The 19019-nt window shown below is 27.9% G+C and overlaps 1 protein-coding gene across 1 annotated transcript in view; it reads right to left on the bottom strand.

Annotated features, from left to right (window-relative positions):
* LOC122270688 (nose resistant to fluoxetine protein 6-like) overlaps positions 1 to 19019 on the bottom strand; it is a 36698-nt gene that overhangs the window by 6117 nt on the left and 11562 nt on the right. The window contains exons 6-10 of the mRNA XM_043049096.2: positions 18015 to 18206; positions 11831 to 11924; positions 7625 to 7786; positions 2741 to 2860; positions 929 to 1049 (exon numbers count right to left, since the gene is read on the bottom strand). Of these exons, the coding sequence (XP_042905030.2) occupies positions 929 to 1049; positions 2741 to 2860; positions 7625 to 7786; positions 11831 to 11924; positions 18015 to 18206 (689 nt within the window). The remainder of the gene's footprint in view (positions 1 to 928; positions 1050 to 2740; positions 2861 to 7624; positions 7787 to 11830; positions 11925 to 18014; positions 18207 to 19019) is intronic.

The raw sequence follows: 19019 nt of genomic DNA, 5'->3' as shown, positions 1-19019 counted from the left end.
ACGTAAGTTTTCGTAATATTCAACGTCCTTAAGTAAATTAGTAGTTATTTAATCTTTTAAAGTTTGTAGTAAATTAAATTTTCACCTTTTTCATTGATTCCATTTTATTAGGTCAATGCGAATAGTTATGTTAAAAATTACCAATTTATAATAAAAAACCATAATAACATATTTTTTTTAAAAAATTTCAATGTATTACAGTTAATGATTTTACAGAAAAAATTTTAAGAGGCTTTAAAAGCTAGAAATAATAAAACTGATGTTACTAGAGATTTAATGCGATCAAGAAAGTGCCTCAAGAAAAACTATTTTTTTTTTATATTAATATTTCTGATTAATTTTTGATTTAGACCTAAATTTTATTTTTATTAGATGAGTTTTTAAGACTTTTTTTTTCAAAAATACTTTAAACAAAGTAAAAGTTATTAATAATTATTGACTTCGTAAAATAACGGGTATTTTATTAGTTTGAAAGATAAAATTATGACTCTAATTAGATATTTTAGTAAAATTACATTCAAAACGTTTGCAATGTTTATCATACAAATAATTATCATCTATAGCATCATCATCTAATTTTTATATTGCGTTGTCCACAGTTAACAGCAGAAGTATTTTTCATAAATTAACAAAAGACTCGAAACAAATTTATTTCTCATAGAATATGAAACTTATTTAAAAAGCCCGATTATTAGAAGATTAGCGCAATAATTTTTATAAATTAAACATCTATATAAAATAAAAGTAATAAATTGAAATATATATTTATACAGAATTAAAATTCAGTGAAGTAAGTTATAAAAGAAAGGAATTTTTTTCATTAAAGAATGAAAAAATTTCTTTACTTTTATAACTTACTTCATTCATTTTCATTTCATTCGTTTTCATTTTTTTTCTTTCTAAATTATGAATTTTAATTTTTTATTACCATTCTGCTTCTATGCTGTTCACGCCTAGCTATTAGTATTCCACTTAGCATTCCCAAAGCAAATGGTCCAAAATGACTTAAAGGCCAAGCAATATTTATTGTAAAAAAGAAACTTGGGGACCTGAAAAAAAATTCATGAATAATTAAAGATAAATTACAGGATAATGAGTAAATATTAAATATACTAATATGCATGAAATATGTCCTTATTCGAGGGAAAATCTTTAATAAAAAAAAAATTCTTAGTCATTTACAAATTTGTACACGATAATTGCAAGGCGAATATAACAAAAGAAACTCTAATTGTTCTAATAGCACTCTCCAAAAAAAAACAAGAATGTATTGTTTGCATTTACACCATATTACAATGAAACTAATTTTGCATTACTCTCTTGCGACACCTTATTTTAATGTGAATTAATATTTAATGTAAGTTTCCCCCCGGACAAAATTTTATTTGATGCACAATTGATTCTAAGCAGGTTTTTATGCTGATTTTATTTATGAGAAATTGCTTTGTAAATTTTAATGAAAAATAACTCTTTCTCTTAGATCTAAATAACTGCAATTGAGCACAAATTATTAATATTATTTGGAAGTATGCCGTGTTTGGAAGATTTTTACCTTTTTAATACGGGAAAATGATTCATGTTATATTTCATAGCCATAAATTATTAAAATGCTAAATATAATATTTCTTACTCTTTTAAACCTAAAGTAACACAAAATTACGAAAATCTGAAAAATATGTTTAATTAAAATTCTGCGTCAATGGGTTAAGGTATTAAATTTTACAATATGGATCTAACAACGTTTTTAAATTGATAATAAACATAAATATTTTATCTCTTAGCTCCATATTTAAATTTTCTTTTGCTGTAAATGGGCTACACACTTTTTTTCCTCTTTTATTTTCAAATTAATTTGACTGATTGTAATAAAATAGAGGCTCCTTGATTTTCATGGCTCATGGAGAGCATTCTCCCCTCCCAATGAGATGATCCTGGTTCTAATCCCAGCGATAGGGGGTCGGTACGAATTCCAGACCCGACTCCCATTGACCGAAGTGTCGACGTGAAATATCCTTATTGGTCAACGGATCATGGATTTCAGTATCCTTGCCTTCAGGCTGACCGTGGAAAGATTTCGTAGTTTTCCCCTCCATGTAACACAAATTTGGGTTAGTTTCATTAAGAAGTCCTACACCATGGCAAATTTCTCCCAAATCTTCTAGGAGTTCATTTGTTTCTGGATTGAGTTGAAAATTACAAGGGTATGGAGTTGAACATTAGTATAGTCGTAAGTTCAATATTGGGTCGGCTGTTCAATGACGGTAATAAAATGAAATAAAAAAAAAAGAAATTTGGTAATTCCCATTATTCTCACTTTTAAATTCGAATGAATATTTCAATTTAAGCAACTATACTTCCAAAATATTTAATTTGTTGCTTTTCAAAGGTTTTGAAATATTTATCTAGCAAATTGGTAAGTTTTGATCATAAATAGACAAATTCGTATAAATATTACCACTATTTAATATCATACTGAGAAAGTTCATTACATTGGAATGAAAATGTTTAAGAAAACGCTCTTATTGTAACTAAATACATGAGAAGGGATATTGATATTGAAGGGATGAGATATTGTAACTAAACACATGAGAAGGGAGGAAATTATTTACTAATGAAATTTGAATTCGTAAGTTTTCCAGGTTAAACACCTTTATCAAATGCATTTAAATACACTCTTAAGTATATTTTACATAATTTTAATTTGTTTATTATTAAAAAAATGATTGATCTTTATTCTTACCCGTTAGCAAAATATGGCACAAACGAAGGAGGCAGATCATGAGTGTAAGTTAAAACTCCAACAGTTGCATTACAACCAACGCATAAAAGAAAAATAATTAATATCCCAAGTTTCATTCTCCTGTAAAAAAAATGGTATTTAATCAATAAGCATCAGCGAGTAACAAGATTCAGTTGTTTTGATTTATGAAATAAAATTAATACAGTAGCTTTAGTTTATAGCACATTTGTCAGAAAAAAATATAAAATCATGAGCTATATGAATCTATAATATCACGAGGGTCGTTAAATAAAACTGTTGTTAATTACGCCAATTTAGTTGCACTAAATAACGTACAAAAGGTATACTTTTATTATTGCTTACAAAATAAATAAGTATTAATAATGTATAAGTATTAATATTAAGTATAAATATTAATATTAAGTATAAATATTAATATTATTTAATCTCAGTTCATGATACGGATAGCTAGGGGACCTTAATTTCCGTTGCTACTCGTAAGAAAAGTTTCAGGTGTTTAGAAACATCTATAATTGTAGTGATATCTCGTCTTTCAGTTTGCAATAAAATTACAGAAAGCGTTTCATGTTTAAAAATAATTCATATTTTCATCAAAAATAGATAATTGTTATGTGTGTTTTTCCATAAGACGTAAGAAAATCAATACATCTTAATGCATGGTTAAACAAGGTTGTTATACAAAGAGAAATATTTAAATTACAGGAAATTTTAGATATGTATAATAAAATAAAATGAAGAGTGTGCTTGTGTGACTTTCTGTGTCAGAATCATTTGTACTGGCGTCTTAAAATTTGGACAAGGGGTGAATGAAAAATTTTAGCTCCCCCCCCCCCCACTGCCNCCCCCCCCCCACTGCCTCATCGACGAATATCGTTCAAAAATTTCAATTAGATCGTTTGAGAGAGACGTTAGAAAAAAGAGAATTTTCTCATTAGTTGAGGACTCGAAATCAATACAAATTAAACTGCAGATGATTCTGTTTTATCAAATATTTTAAGTCTAATATCAGTGATGTTCGTGAGCTTATAGCTCTAATTAATGAAAAGAAGTAGTTTATTTCATTTTTTTCATATTTTAATATTTTTTATTAGTAATGTAAAACAAACTTAAGTAATCAGCATAACGTAATTATTATACATTATTTCTATGTTTCAAAAAAGTACCATTATACATCATTTTAACCATTCAATACCAGTGATTTTGACAAGGCGTATGTTTATTCAACTCATCAGACAAAAATATTAAAAGTTGACTTTTTCAAGACACACATACAAAAATATAGTTCTTTCTGTTCTTAGAAACTAAGGGGAAAGTTGGACAAAACTGGGTAGCTGAGATTCAAAGGCCCTGTAAAAACTGAACTGTTTGAACTAGTAACTGTCAGATTTAATATTCATTGTTGTTCATTGTTATTCATTGGTAAGTAGTAGAAGTCAAATCACTCGGTCTTTCCCCACTCTTGGGGTAGGACCGGATACACATACTAACTCTATAAGAAATTTAGTTATAGATAATTGTGCTTTTTAAACGGATTTCTTTAAAGCTAAATAACATTGCTAATTGAATGAAAAAATACTAATAAGCAAGATTAATTAAGTAAAAATAGTTCGTTTATAAGAAAGGTAAACAACTTGCTATCGTATTGACGCTAATGATGCATATTTAATTTGAGTAATATGCACTAATTGAAAAAGGAAAAAAAAAAGCTATGAACTAAAAAGCAAAATTCATGGAGAATCGATACTAATTCATTTAGGTGAAGCATATAAAATCTCTATAGCTTTATTAACATCAAAGATGGCTAATTATTTTTGGTAATATTTTCTAAGTGTAAAAAAAAGAATAAGCTAGGTACTAAAAAGCAAAATAGCTGAAAGATGATACCAATTCGTTTCGTTTTGGAGGAAGGAAAAGTTTTGTTTTACTCTTTTTGATACCAATGATGCATTATCAATTCTGGTATAAGACAATTATTGAAACAAAACTATAAGTTATATACTGAAAAGCAAAATTATCTTGATAATGACTCCAATTCGTTTAAGAGAAAAATTAAAAAAACACCATACTATTATTAAAGCCAATGATGTTTAAACTCTTTTAGTATACACAACTGATCAATGGGTGTGTTTTTTAATAAGTACTAAATATAGAAAAAAAATTGGTGCCAAAATACTTAGGTAGAACTAAGATTTTATGATCCACTAAAAACTATATGTGTTGGAGAAAGTTGATGATTATGACAGTTTTTGTCTATCAGGAGATGACTTCGACCAATAGCATTATGGTTTCAATTCTTTTAAGAGAAAATTTGAAAATCAACCTACTATTATTGACGACAATATTGCTAAATTAATTTAAATAATAGGTACTACTGGTATTGTGGTATTTGTGCAGTTTTAATACTAATTTTTATAGAGAATCTGCGGAAAAAGGTCTTTTACGTGCCTTCGAATAAGATGTGTGTTAGAGAAAATCGCCTTATTGGGGTAAATTTTATGTATCAATAGTTAGCCACAAGCAACAGCATGATGCAAAATGATATTGATTACATTTAATGTTCATTTTGATGGGATGAGCAACTAAAAACGTGCTTTGCTTATTCTAATAAAAATAAGGATATCAGCTAAGGCAAAAAATATTAATAAAAAAAATATTAGAATTATTTTAGCTTTATTCATTGAGTTGGAAATAATAGTCAGCTTGTAAATAATAAAATTTATATCTAAGAAAAATTAAGTTAAAGTAAAAATAAAAATATTAACTTATTATTAAAATTCTGCAGAGGCAGAGTAATTTTAAGTAGCATGACATTAAAAATTTCATGTGACAAAAATATATGTCCCATGTAAAATTTCACATGTCAACACATTTTAAAGATCCTTTTAAAAAAGAGTGGTATTTGTGTTTATAAAATTATTTGCCGAGGGAAGGAATTATTGCAAGGAAGGTTTAAAACTCGGTTTGCCTTTTCCATGAAATTTGTTTGAAAAATATTCATTTTTCTGAGAGATTCACTATTTAATAAAAATTTTCATACGTTTTAAAGCATAATTCAAATTTCCGTACAATGTACATTTTGAGCTAAAACGATGCCTAATACACAGAGAAAAACAACAATTCAGGTAAAATTACAGTATTGTATGATAATGAAATTTCGAGTAAAAATAATTAATAATAATAATTTTGATTAATAAAACAAAACTATGCGGTGTTTAAGACATATATTTGGTTTTTTTTTCGTTCATATGGTGACAGTTAACCGGAAATTTTGGTTTTCAAGACTATAGTTCTTATTAACCTACATTTAGTAAATATTACAAAGGTGAAAAGTAAATTAAACCGAATAAATGATTTTTAGGCAAGGTTCTAAGGTATTGTGATAAAGTTACAAAATTTTATCACATTTACAAATTTTTATCAAATACTACAAATCTACATTTTATTGTTGCTTTCATAAAAGTTCAAAAAATTACCTAGCCTTTTGGTTTTCCCATTGAGCCGAAAACACTGCAAATCTTACCATATTTCGGCAGTTTTGTCCGCACTTTTTCTTTTGTCATTATAGCAAGAATCAAAAATAGCCCTTTGGATTATTACGCCTTTGGTGTATTAATACACGCCGTTGGTGTGCTAATAAAAACTGCTAAAATTTCTAGAATCAAAAGGAACCGAAGCCGAATTTTTTTTTTATCCAATTACGTTGATTCATATTTTTTTTGAACCCAGATAGCACTTTTTTCAAATATTTTTATTACGAACTTTGAATTTAGTTTTTTTTTCACCAGGGCACATTAAAGGCCGGAATTAACACGAAAGATATAATAGGCATTGTTAAAAATTTGTATTCATTTATTGGCCAACAAGTATGCAAGTATCTGATAATTTTAAACTTTGATATTTATCTTGAGCCACTGCCAAATATTAACATGATTATGTTTGTAAGTGAGATAATTTGTAATTTGATATTCAAATATATATATTCAAATTTTTTTTATCATACACAATTAGGATCATTTTAACATCATTAGTTAGGCAGATATTTAATGAGTATACATTTTTATTTGAAATTTTGTGTTTAGTTCTTTTAACAATTTAGGACATGTACGCTTGAAATCTGAATCCTGTCAAAATACCTGGCAGTCTAGGCCTATGTACAAGTATATAACTTGGACAAAAATACTACAACTGCTGCGCTGCAAAAAAGTTTGGATGAAATTACGGCAAAAAGCATGCGTCATGGACCTTGTATGTTCCGTAAAATCCATTTTATCGTAATATTCATTTTTACCGTAGCATAATGTATTGTGATTTTGTTTACAATAAAATTAATTTAATTACAATAATTCAGTGATTTTACAATAAATATTACTGTAAAAATTAAGGTATATCCGAGATTTTGCTCAGTAATACTTTACGGTAAAAACACTTTTAACTCTTATTGGAGCCAGAATTTTTTACTGTGTATGATTTTCTATCTAGTGAGAAATAAAGCGATCACGTGTAACGAAGTGATTCAAAAGCTTTTCCAGGTTTTTACGAGCGATAGTGGTGGTTGTCAGTGGTCTATTAGTTTTGATTAGTGGGAGTAAACCCTGGATTTAAAGAAACTGAATAAAATATTACCTAAGCATCCTTACGTTATGCTTTCATGGTGTTTTAAAAATTAGCTGCGTTATGTATCATAAAGTTTTGAACTATAATACTGTTCAATTGTACTTTTATAACTTTAAAATAGAAACGTGAAAATTGGGGATAAAAGACTGATTGATCTAATAACAGAAAACAAAAAAAAAAGTATTTGAGTGGCGAAATGAATAAAAAAATTGATGCTAAAATGATTAAAATAAGAGAAATAAAACAAACTTTGAAAGAATCCAGCTTAAAACAATCCCCATTATTGTTAGTTGAGACAAGCATGAGACAAACCATAAATGAGGAAGACACTGAAAAATAATAAAATAATGAAACTGAGAAATACAAGTGTGATTATGTTTTATAGTTAACTTATTATTACAAATGGGTATAAGTGATCATCATAGTTAAATTATTTTAAAATGAAAGAAAACTTTTGAGTATATATATATATTTACACGAAAAGGATAAAAAATGCGAGAAAAACGAAAAGAATTAATAAATTATATTTACTGAGCACATAAATTGCAAGAATATAGAACTCATAAAATAAGTTTAAATATTGAGAAAACTTGGAAAATAATGAAGATTAATTGAAAAATAAGAAGAAAAATTACAAAAATAAAAATATTTTTGAAAAAATATTTAAAATTTTTTTATGCATCTTAAGACAAAAAAAGAGAGAAAAAGTATTAAAATTCCAGAAAACAAAATAGAGAAGAAAAGATATAACCTCTTCATCAGCTCACACGGTTATTTCAACATAAAGGAGTGCTTTCTAATATTGTATTAATATAGCCGAAGCAACATATATCAATAGAATAGAGTGAGGAGCACTCAAATCTTTTTTTTTATGAAACGAAAATAGAACACATTAATTAAAAACAATATATGAAATAGAACAAATCAAGCAAAAAGAAGAACATAATGAGTAAAGGAAATAAATAACATAACGCGAAATGGAATCTATAGGGCGAGGAGCGAATTCAAATTAACTTACGCGTGCCATTCAAGAATGATTTAAAGTATTTTTGAAATACGATTTCCAGATTACAAAATATGAAGACAGAAACGTAAATAAAGTAATCTCTTATGACACGTTTTTACTGGAATTTCGTAAAATAAGTATATCGTTATCAATATCGCAATATAAGAATATGGTTTGAAATATCGTTTCATAAGTATTATCACACAAGGATAATTAAAAAGTAATAATTATCAACAATAAAACGTGATTTTGCAAAAAGGTGACTTTTAGTCTTTTTATACCCATTGTTCTCCCCTTCATTCTAAATTTAAAATTTTGCCTTTGAAGGTATTTGGGTACTTTAAAATCCTCCCCCCCCACAAAAAAAGCAGTCGAAGAGTGTTAATGTTTAAAGACATGTTAATTCTGTAATGCAATTGAAAAATCAACGAAGTGAGAAAAAATTTAAAAATGAGATTTTTTATATATTTGACATTTTTATATTGTAAGTCAAAAAATTGATACATTTTGTTTTATGTTTTTTTTTTTTTTTTTCAGNTAAAAAGTGACAGAGAGGGAAAAAAACAACAACATATAACCTTGCAACAATAATAGTACAGGATAATCTTCATAATAAAGTTGAAGCTCTGGTTTTGAACAAGATATTATGTCAGCTGCTAATTAAGAAAGAACAATCAGAATTTGAGAGATTTTCCTGGATTATTTTCAGGATTATCTGAAAATCTTTAATCTATTTCTTTGTAGTGGCGGTCAAAAACCTTTAAAATTAAATTTATAGATTTAAAAATAAAAGCGAAAAAGTATAAATTTTGTCTATCACTTAATAAAATAAAATATGTTGTTGTTGTTGTTAATTTACGTCGCACTAGAGCTGCACAATGGGCTATTGGCGACTGTCTGGGAAACATCCCGGAGGATGATCCGAAGACATGCCATCACAATTTTGATCCTCCGCGGAGGGGATGGCACCCCCTCTTCGGTAGCCCGACGACCTGCGCGCGAAGTCGAGCACTTTACGGTAGCACAGTTTAACGAGGACCAATAACGCACATAGATATTGAGAATAAGATGGAATATTGAGAATAAGATGGAAGTGTTTAAATTGTATATGACGCACAATTTTAAAAAATGTTGTAAGAGCTAATCATTAAAGTAAGCTATGCAATTAATAAACAAATTAATAAAGGATAACTAAAAAAACAAATATATAAAAAACAAATTAACAAAGGATAACTAACAAAAATTAAGCGAACAATTAATAATTAGCAAAAAACTAGTTAACAAGAAAGCACAAAAAAATAACAGTTAATAACTATAGAAAACAAGCTAACAATTAATAACTAGTAAAAAAATAAATAACTGTTACTAACTGTAACTAATAAAAAATTGGACGAAAGAAAATAATCCCTTAATGAATGTGCTTTTGTAGTACATATTATTTTATTTCACATTCAAAATTATTATCACAAACTATTTAACACAGTGTAAAATAGGTAATTAAACAACTTTTAATCGTATTTTTTTCATTGTGTGCCGTCAAATTTCGAAATCGTTAAAAGTGTGCCGCCACAAAAAAAAGGTTGAGAATCACTGCCTTAGATAATGGCATAAAAACTGTCTATTCGGTAAAATTTACTTTGTAGGTTTTACTATTTGTGTGGTAATAAAACCAGAATTCCTGGTAAAGCGCTACCATATGAATGGAAAAATTACCAAATGAATGACTTATGCACTGTATCTTTCAGTTTTAATAACCAGAATTGTGTTTTTTGTTTCGCGAGAAATGTTAATACTATACAATACGGGACTTTTGCTAGAATTTTTCTCTGTGTTATAAAATATTCTCTTTTATGAGTAATTCTTAATATTTTACTACATTTTTAGTTAATATAATAAGTAATTTCAATACGAACTTTTCATTCTAACTCGCTTTTTTATACTTAATTTTAATTTATTTATTTCAATAAAATATATACATGAATTTATCATTATTTTACTAATGTGTGTGATTCAGCACATTATTTGAAATTGGATCATATATTTTTACGAATAAAACTTAATCGAAACGCTTCGCTTAGTGTCCTGATTTCCTGATTAATATAAACTTAAATTCAATTTAGTATATTTTTTTTTAATTGTTATTTTTAATTTTTAACTGATTTGACAATAATTCTAAAAGCGGAAAACAATATAATATGTAATTTAATTAAATAATAATTAAAAACTATAATAATGAAAAAACAATTATTATTTCAACTTTTCCAAATATTTTAATTAATAACTATAATCTCGATTTCTTTCTGCGGTTCATAACAAGTTATCACTTCAATTTCTTATTCAAGCTATATAATAATAAATACTGTTCTTACTTGCTTAAACAATTGAGTTAAAATAATTGGGTACTTACAAGAAGAAGAAGAAGATCACAGATACCCGCACATGTGACATATAACGTCAGCGTCAGCTGATCACGGTAAACAAAATGGCTAAGTTTCTAAATTAGAATGTTATTTAACGTGAAATTAGTTAAATACAGCGTTGTATCGATCATCGAATTTGCTGAAATATGATATTTTCTCGTCTACGACTTTTAGTTATGTTAAATTTATTATTTGTTTATATATTTTATTGTAACTGTGATATATTTTTGTTTTGGTTATCTGGCAACTTAGTGGAGTTTGTTTATGTTCTACATGGTTTCCTGCCTGTCTATGTGTTAAGTAAGAAATATATAGAAAACACATTGAAATCTTTGCAAAAGAATCTTGAAAGAATACAAAATGTGTCAATTAAGAGAATTGATGCTTGACGGGTTTGGCTTATTTGAAATAGAATGGGAAGAACAGTTGCTAACGTAATCAAGTACCACGTTTCAAGAACCAATCACGATTGAGATACACTCACTACGTCTCTTGCAGGTATCCTATTATGTTTATCTGGACTTTTAAGAATAAGATTTGGAGTGGCGGGCAAAAGAAAGATAAATAATGAAGAAAACAGGATAACCTACACCAAAAAATCAAACACGGTGTGTGTAAATTTTGTTTATTTATTCCATTTATTTTTAAAAAGAACGAGACTGGTTTTTTGGTTTTGTAGAATGGAATTTCATTCTGATTTACAAATGCAATAAATCACATTTTTAATTAACGCATTAGTAATTCAGTTAGCTAGGAACTAAAACGAATAGCTATTTCCTGATAATTGATAAATGGTTCTTAAAAGTCCTGACTATATAAATTGCTCCCCCATTTAAGTGAAAATGTAATTTTATGCTTTAACTAACCATTGCTTCTAAATTCTTTTGAAAGGATATTGAAACACTGAGAGACATACGTGTAAAAAACATGTATTATGTCAAGTGTTTTGCAAAATTAATTTAAATTATTAAAAAAAAAGTGTCTAGATTTTTCTTGTTAAATTAATAAAATTATTTAGAGAAAACTTACTAGCAGACAAGTAATACATCGAAAGCTAAGGGATAAGCTTGAATGATTGTAAAATATGCTTCATTCCAGTAAGTGTGTAGATTTCGAAGGTTTGCTGAAAAATAAAATCAGGAGTTGTAAAAAAAATTATTCCTTTAATGTAACAAAATAATCAAACAAATGCAGACATATTCATTTGAAACTAATCAAGGGAAACATACTCAATAACTAACAATTTTTTAAATTTAGTATTAGACATATATATTTAATTCTCTTTATGTATGCAATATCGAGACAAATTCAGAGAATAATCTCAAATCAAACCATAAGTAAAAATGCCCCAGTTTTTGTATTCAACGCTCTAGGTAAAATGTCAAATTCTTGTTTCCATTTATCATAATTGCTTAATTTTTTTCTTTTTTTTTTGAGTTTTTCCTTTGTATACTTCTCATTTTAGGCAACTTTCTTAAGATTTTAATTGATACTAAAATTGACAAGGAGAAAGTCGAAAAAAAGTTATTGAAGACAGATTTGTTCATTTTTATTAAAAGTTGCGAAAAATTGTCTTTCAAATATCTTTTTTTTTTCAAATTTTATATTAGTTATTTCCTCCTAAAATTGTATTAGCGGATATATCTATTCCAAAATATATCGACCACAACAAAAACAATTGTCGTTTTCGTATAAATATTTTAAAATGAGGTATCGAAAACAGTCCACTATGCCACCAGTTAGTAACAGTTTCTTGCGTTAAAAGTAACATTTGGCAATATTTTGGATTACCAGCAGATAAAAAATAAAACCTCATGTCACTAAAATATCATTATTTAACATTATACATTTTTTCAAATATGTAGCATTCGTTTTTCTCTTTTATTTTATTTAGATCAGCAACAAAAATTAACTCGAAAAAACTTTCATTATTTAAGTACACACAAAAAATTATATAGTCTTTTCTGTTTCTTAGTTAATAAAAAGTAAATTTTTCATAAATACTCAGTTATTTATAAAATTACGATTAATAATTTTTTCTTCATTTGGGAAATGAAAAAATTATAAAATATGAAAAATAAATAATATTAGTTACTATGACAAATATAGCATTATACCTTCTGATGTCACAAAATATCGTCAGACGTCATGACTTCAGAAAATATCGTTTTCCAACAAATATTGCGATAGTATAATATTTACGATATCACCGAGAATTAGTGATCTCTCCCTTACTTCATCCAATGCGCATGCGTCGTCCAAAATAGATAAAATAATATTGTTTTAATGGTTTCCCAGGGAATCAGATTATTTAAAAATTGCATGATTTTTTTTTTCTTTTTTTTTTTGCTTTTTTCTTTCAGGTTTTAAATTTAAACGAGAAGAAAGATCCCTGAATATGTTTATCTAATTTCTTTATTTGATTAACACAAGGATTACACAATTAAAAATTTTTAATCCTTGTGTTAATCAAATAAAGAACGGATATTACAATTAAAAATTTGAGAAAAAATAAGCTGACGAAAATGGGCTTCTCAAATTATTTTTTTTAAATAAAAACAATCGCCCTAGGAAAAAATAAGATAGTTCATTTTGAAAGAAAAGATCTGAACTTGACGATAAAAAAAATCAAAATTCTAGGACGTTTTATATCAATACGATGGGCTTCAAAGTGTAGAAATAACGTAAACATCACAAAATAATGCACCAGAAATGTACCTAAAAATTCATAGTTAAAACTTAAATTAAAAACGAAAATCAAGGTTCGAAATTCGTTTATAATTATACTTATTTTGCCTCATGTTGAATGTCGCATTTTCCTAAGGTGTACAAACACAATTCAGTGCGCAGACATCCACACATACACAGATCATTTGTTTTATTATATATATATATATATATATATATAATAAAACAAATGATCTGTGTATGTGTGGATGTCTGCGCACTGAATTGTGTTTGTACACCTTAGGAAAATGCGACATTCAACATGAGGCAAAATAAGTATAATTATAAACGAATTTCGAACCTTGANAAACATAACTGGTCTAAACAGAGATATATCTGTATATGAGGAACATATTTTAAAATTATACACATCCATTATCTAAAAAAGGGAATCCGAGTAACATACATAAAGTATTACATACATAAATTTTATGAGGCTACAATTATTTATTTGTAAAGAGGCTGAGTCAAGCTTATAATACTTAAATACACTGCAGAAGAGATGATTCTTTAATTTACAAAGGAAATTTAATACCGTATAGTCACATAATCATTAGACATTTTTACAGCTTTTATAGCAATGCTTGCTTCTAAAAAAGTTCAATTGTTTCTGCGCTGTAGTTTTTGGTTGATGTCTTTTCAAACATGAAAGTAGAAAGCAGATTTTCGTCATGTTACATTTACTTTTGGAATCAAAATGTAAATATGTTGTCCGAGCAAGGAACAAAGTTATGCTATATGCATGAAAAGATGGTTTTAATGTCACACTCAGTGTATAGACAGTGCCACTGACAGTATGTCAATGCCAAAAATGGTTTGCGAAATTTCGATCCAGTAATTTTGATGTGGAAGATGCACCATGATCTAGAAAGACCATTTTGGCTAATGAAGACATAATGAACGTATTAATTGACGCAAGCGGTGAATAATAATTCGTGAGATCACTAAAACATACATTTATCGAATTCCTCCTTTCATAATAATATGACATCTCAAATTTCAATTTGAATCTTAAAACTAGACATATAGCTTCCTCCTGTTTTTTTAAATGGAATTTTGTGCATCCGCAATAACGTCTATGATTTTCTGTTAAAGCGTAATAAAATGATCCATTTTTGATGACTCATCACTGGGGGCAAAAACTGGGTTGTATACGACCGACAATGCTTTGGTCTCTATAAAAAGTTTAAGTAGTAAAACACTTACGTCAAACAAGGAGGAGAAATTCATCTGGATTTGTTTGTTGCCAGAAAAGAATAAAAATTCCATGAGCGTGGATCCAGAAAGATGGCAAAATATATTGGATCAATATGTACAACATATAATTTCATAAAATATTTATTCACTATTAAAATATTGTCGTTCTGAACAACCCAAAAAATCCCCAGTTTAATTCTCATAGCAATATCTAAGTTTCTTTTTAACCACTTAGACATGATGCAAAGAATATGGAGATTGCATCGGAACACGTTGAAAGTGTTATGATGAATTTGAAGAAAAATATGTGATTCATCTGCTTAACTATTTGTAATAAATGTATAACATTTTAATAATTTACTTTAAGAAAATTATGTCATCAAAAATTCTGACACTTCCGAATTATTCAAAAAATTGTAATTTAAATAACTATCCGGAATTAAGTTCTTTCTATGAAAATAAGCCCTAAGCTACTTTCATAAGTCTGGCAAATATTTAAATCAAAAATTCTCCCAATAATCTAAGAAATAAAGGTCCATTAAGAAAGAAGTAACGATTTTCCAACTTATTTAATGAACGTAATACCACTAACTTTGGCATTTATTTTTTTATATGCAACGACTTCCTGGAATCTGATGCTTATTTCGACAATATGCCCCAGGAAATGTTGCAATGTTTACTAATGTCGAGAAAAAAGAAAGCTCGTTCACTTTAAAATTAATTTGAGTTACAGAATATGTTTGAAACTAAGCTGCATCTTATAAATTCTTTTAAATTATCCAATTATCATACAAAATTAGAAAACGTTACGCTTCATTTTTGTCATTAAAAATGACTTAGTCTTAATTCAATGTTTAATTTTTTTTTCCCATTTAAGTATAGTCTTTTAGATTAAAAATGTAAACCAGGAAATGAAAATATATTTTTATCTAAATGAAAACAGATTTAATCATAAATTTTATCACGCAGTAGTGTTAGAAATACTTGTGCTATATCTATTTTGGTAGAAATTGCTGTATTAAGAAAAAATGCATATTTTACGTATGTGTTGCATTGAAAAAAAAATTTGTGTATTTCTACGCCAAAAATTTTTGCAACTAAATACTTTTCATCAAAGTGGTGAAGTGTAACACTATATGTAACTGTTCAATCTAGTTGTTTCACTACACCAAGAAATAAGGATAGTTCCTGGTGTAGTGAAACATCACGAATGCTCTTTCACACTACTCGGTGTTAAAGAGTTGCTCCATTTTTGTGATTCAGAAACGCTGAAATTGAGAGTCTTTCTCTCAAGGTGAGTTTCAGCTTCCATTTTGTTTTTGTGACTATAAAAAGGGTTCCAAAAAAAATCTTAAGCACCATCTAAGTTTTTCAACCTAAATGGAATGAACAAAAATCCGGTTTGATAGGACAATAGTTCAGAAATAATAAAAGATTAACTAAGTATAATGCGCAAAAAATACAATTTTGTGCTTATATCTTTCTATACCCACTTATTATGCCTCTACCTATTTGCGCGCTCGAAACTCTTATCTGAGAAGTTACGTATTATGCTGATAAGTGTTTTATATTTCTTTTCTTTTCTTTACTCTGAATCGAATGAGATCGAATTGAAATTGATAAGACTATTAATATTACAGATAGGTGAAACAGTCACGTCTTTAATGATAGAAGCATCGAAATTGGTACACATTTACCGCATATATGAAGCTTTAATTTACGACTGTGTGGTCAAATTTACAATTAAATCTATTTTAATTTAGATAAAAATATTTTTTCATTCAGAATGGCTGTCATATTTTGATGAATGAAATAATTCCTTATAACTTCGTTTGTTTTTAACTACATTGCCCTTTTTTTCCACCAATTTCAAACGTCATGTCTTAATATAACACTAAATATAGATAGGATAATGAAATGCTTAGTTTAATACGGTAGAATTTCAATCCATCGTAGCCGCATCTTTCGTTTTTCCGTATGTATCGTCTTGTTTTAACGATCCAGTCTCTAATACTATTCATATAATGGTAATAATGCCCGTTCAGATCATTTTTGAAACTGGCAGATCCCCGTTGCTATCGTTCAGAAATTCTACCGACATTTGAAGAAAAAAATGAAATTTATTTGTTTTAAGTAGAAAAGCAGTAAATTCTGATGCTAATAATGAAGAAAACGTGGATTTGTTACTGTTTGGGTAAAACGTTGTAGTGTCACATAGAAAATAAGACGTGAATTTCACAAATTTATTTCAAAACTAGCACACAACTTCTTTCTCAATTGAAAAACGAACAATCTCGAACTAATACTCGAGACAATTTTTAAATTGATCTGTACTGTTTTGCTTAACTTTGCTTGTTACATCACAAAGCCCATAAACAAGAGGTTTGATGTTTATGCATTAGATGATCGAAATATTGCAACTTGTGTTGTTATCTGTCCAAAAAATGGTTGCAGAAACTGACGAAGTGCAAAGTGATACCGATATAGACCGAACTTAAATATACCAATTAGAACAAACATTTGTGAAAGGTCTCAAAGCCTGTAAAATATTGAGTACTTCTTATATTCGCACTTTCAGAAAATGAGCAACAATCTGTAACAAATGTCGACATTTTATTGCTTGGCTGAGAAAAAAAAGGGAACCAAGATTTTTAAATGATTTAAATAAATAAATATATTTACTTATCCTTATTTTGCATCGTAAATTTTTTGCAGAAATTACTTTTTTTTAAATTTTTTTCAATTAAAATTATTTTACTCTCATTGTAAATTTATTAATTTTCGTACATTTTCTAATTATTATTTGATATTTTATGTGGACCTGCATTTGTCGTTTTCCGGTATCTATAGTTTGTGATCAATGGTCAATAGAGAAACGATCTATCGAGGTTCTATTGTGTTAGTTTCTTGACTTAACTTAATTAATAAACATTTTTATTGCAAAGCCTTGTAAATTTATCTAATTACATCTGTAAAATTCGATATAGATATGATGAATTAAAGATATTAAGTGCTCTTTAAATTAAAATAAAAACTACCTTTTTTGGTTAAAAGGTTGTAGACTGCATTAAGACTTCCCTGATTAGTGGCTGATTTTAAGTGCATTCCTGATTAAAACATTTGAATTTGAAATGCAAATGGTGACATATAAATTGAATTAACGCACTAGTAAACAACATAAATATATTAAAATATTCCGACAAGACAATATTACAACTCCATAAAGAAACGTTCTTCAGAGATAAATACTACATCTATCTTCCATCATTATATTAAATAACATTCTTACCTGTTTGCATGTAGAATGCTTTAGAAGGGAAGAAATAGGTGGTGCCGACAATGACCCAAACAACAGCTACAACACAAATACCTCTTACGCACTTTCCAGAAAGTAATCCATCAGTATCTTCTTCAATATTTTTCATCAGCCGTTTACTATTATTGCAAATTGAAAAACACAATGACACAGAGACACACCTTTCTGTAAAATGAATTAATTTATCTCACTTGAAATAAAGAATAGTTTTATTTTAGAATGTTGAAAAAAAACATTTTAATAAGCAATGAGGTATTATAGCAATGAGTGATTATTACCAAGCTGACCAATCGATTAAAGTAAAAATTAAATAAATTTGCATAGCAAACTAATCCTTGAAATGCGATAAAAACCAATTTGCATCGAAATAAATACCATAGCACAAAATTATTATTGTCATTCATATTTATTACTATATTATCATTCTTATTTATTTTTATATATACTCAAAATTACTATTATATTCTTGTAGAAAGCGCCCCGGCTGCATTCTTGGGCTCGAGGGGGATCGGCCAGATATGACAGCGGTTTCAAGACTAAATAGTGGCCATCTTAAAAGAATGACTTTTAGCTGCGGTTGCAAAATTTTTCCAACCTGCAATAAGTGTCATTCAGAGCCAGCCTCTCTGGAGCATATCCTGGACTGCCTGGGTCTGGGTTTGGAAGACCTAAAAACATCTCCACTTCTTGTCATTGACTTTGCTAGAATACATGGACTCATGGACCAGATATAGCTGTTGCTAGGTCATGAAGAATTAGTAACAACAACAACAATTATTATCATTTAAGAAATATCATCAGTTTAATTATTTATTTGCTTATCATCATGCATAAAGTTAAATTAACTTTTGTTCCTTTTGGCTCTGTTAATTCTTTGATTAAAAATGTTTTGCGACGTTTTGCACAAGTAATATGTTTGTAAACATCTATCACTCTCGCAACAACTGCATCAATCTTGCAAACAGTATTCTCGCATGT

Source organism: Parasteatoda tepidariorum, chromosome 4, assembly GCF_043381705.1.
Source record: "Parasteatoda tepidariorum isolate YZ-2023 chromosome 4, CAS_Ptep_4.0, whole genome shotgun sequence".
Classification (NCBI taxonomy): domain Eukaryota; kingdom Metazoa; phylum Arthropoda; class Arachnida; order Araneae; family Theridiidae; genus Parasteatoda; species Parasteatoda tepidariorum.
Note: the sequence above shows the minus strand (reverse complement) of the source record. Positions and strands in the feature narration are given on the sequence as shown.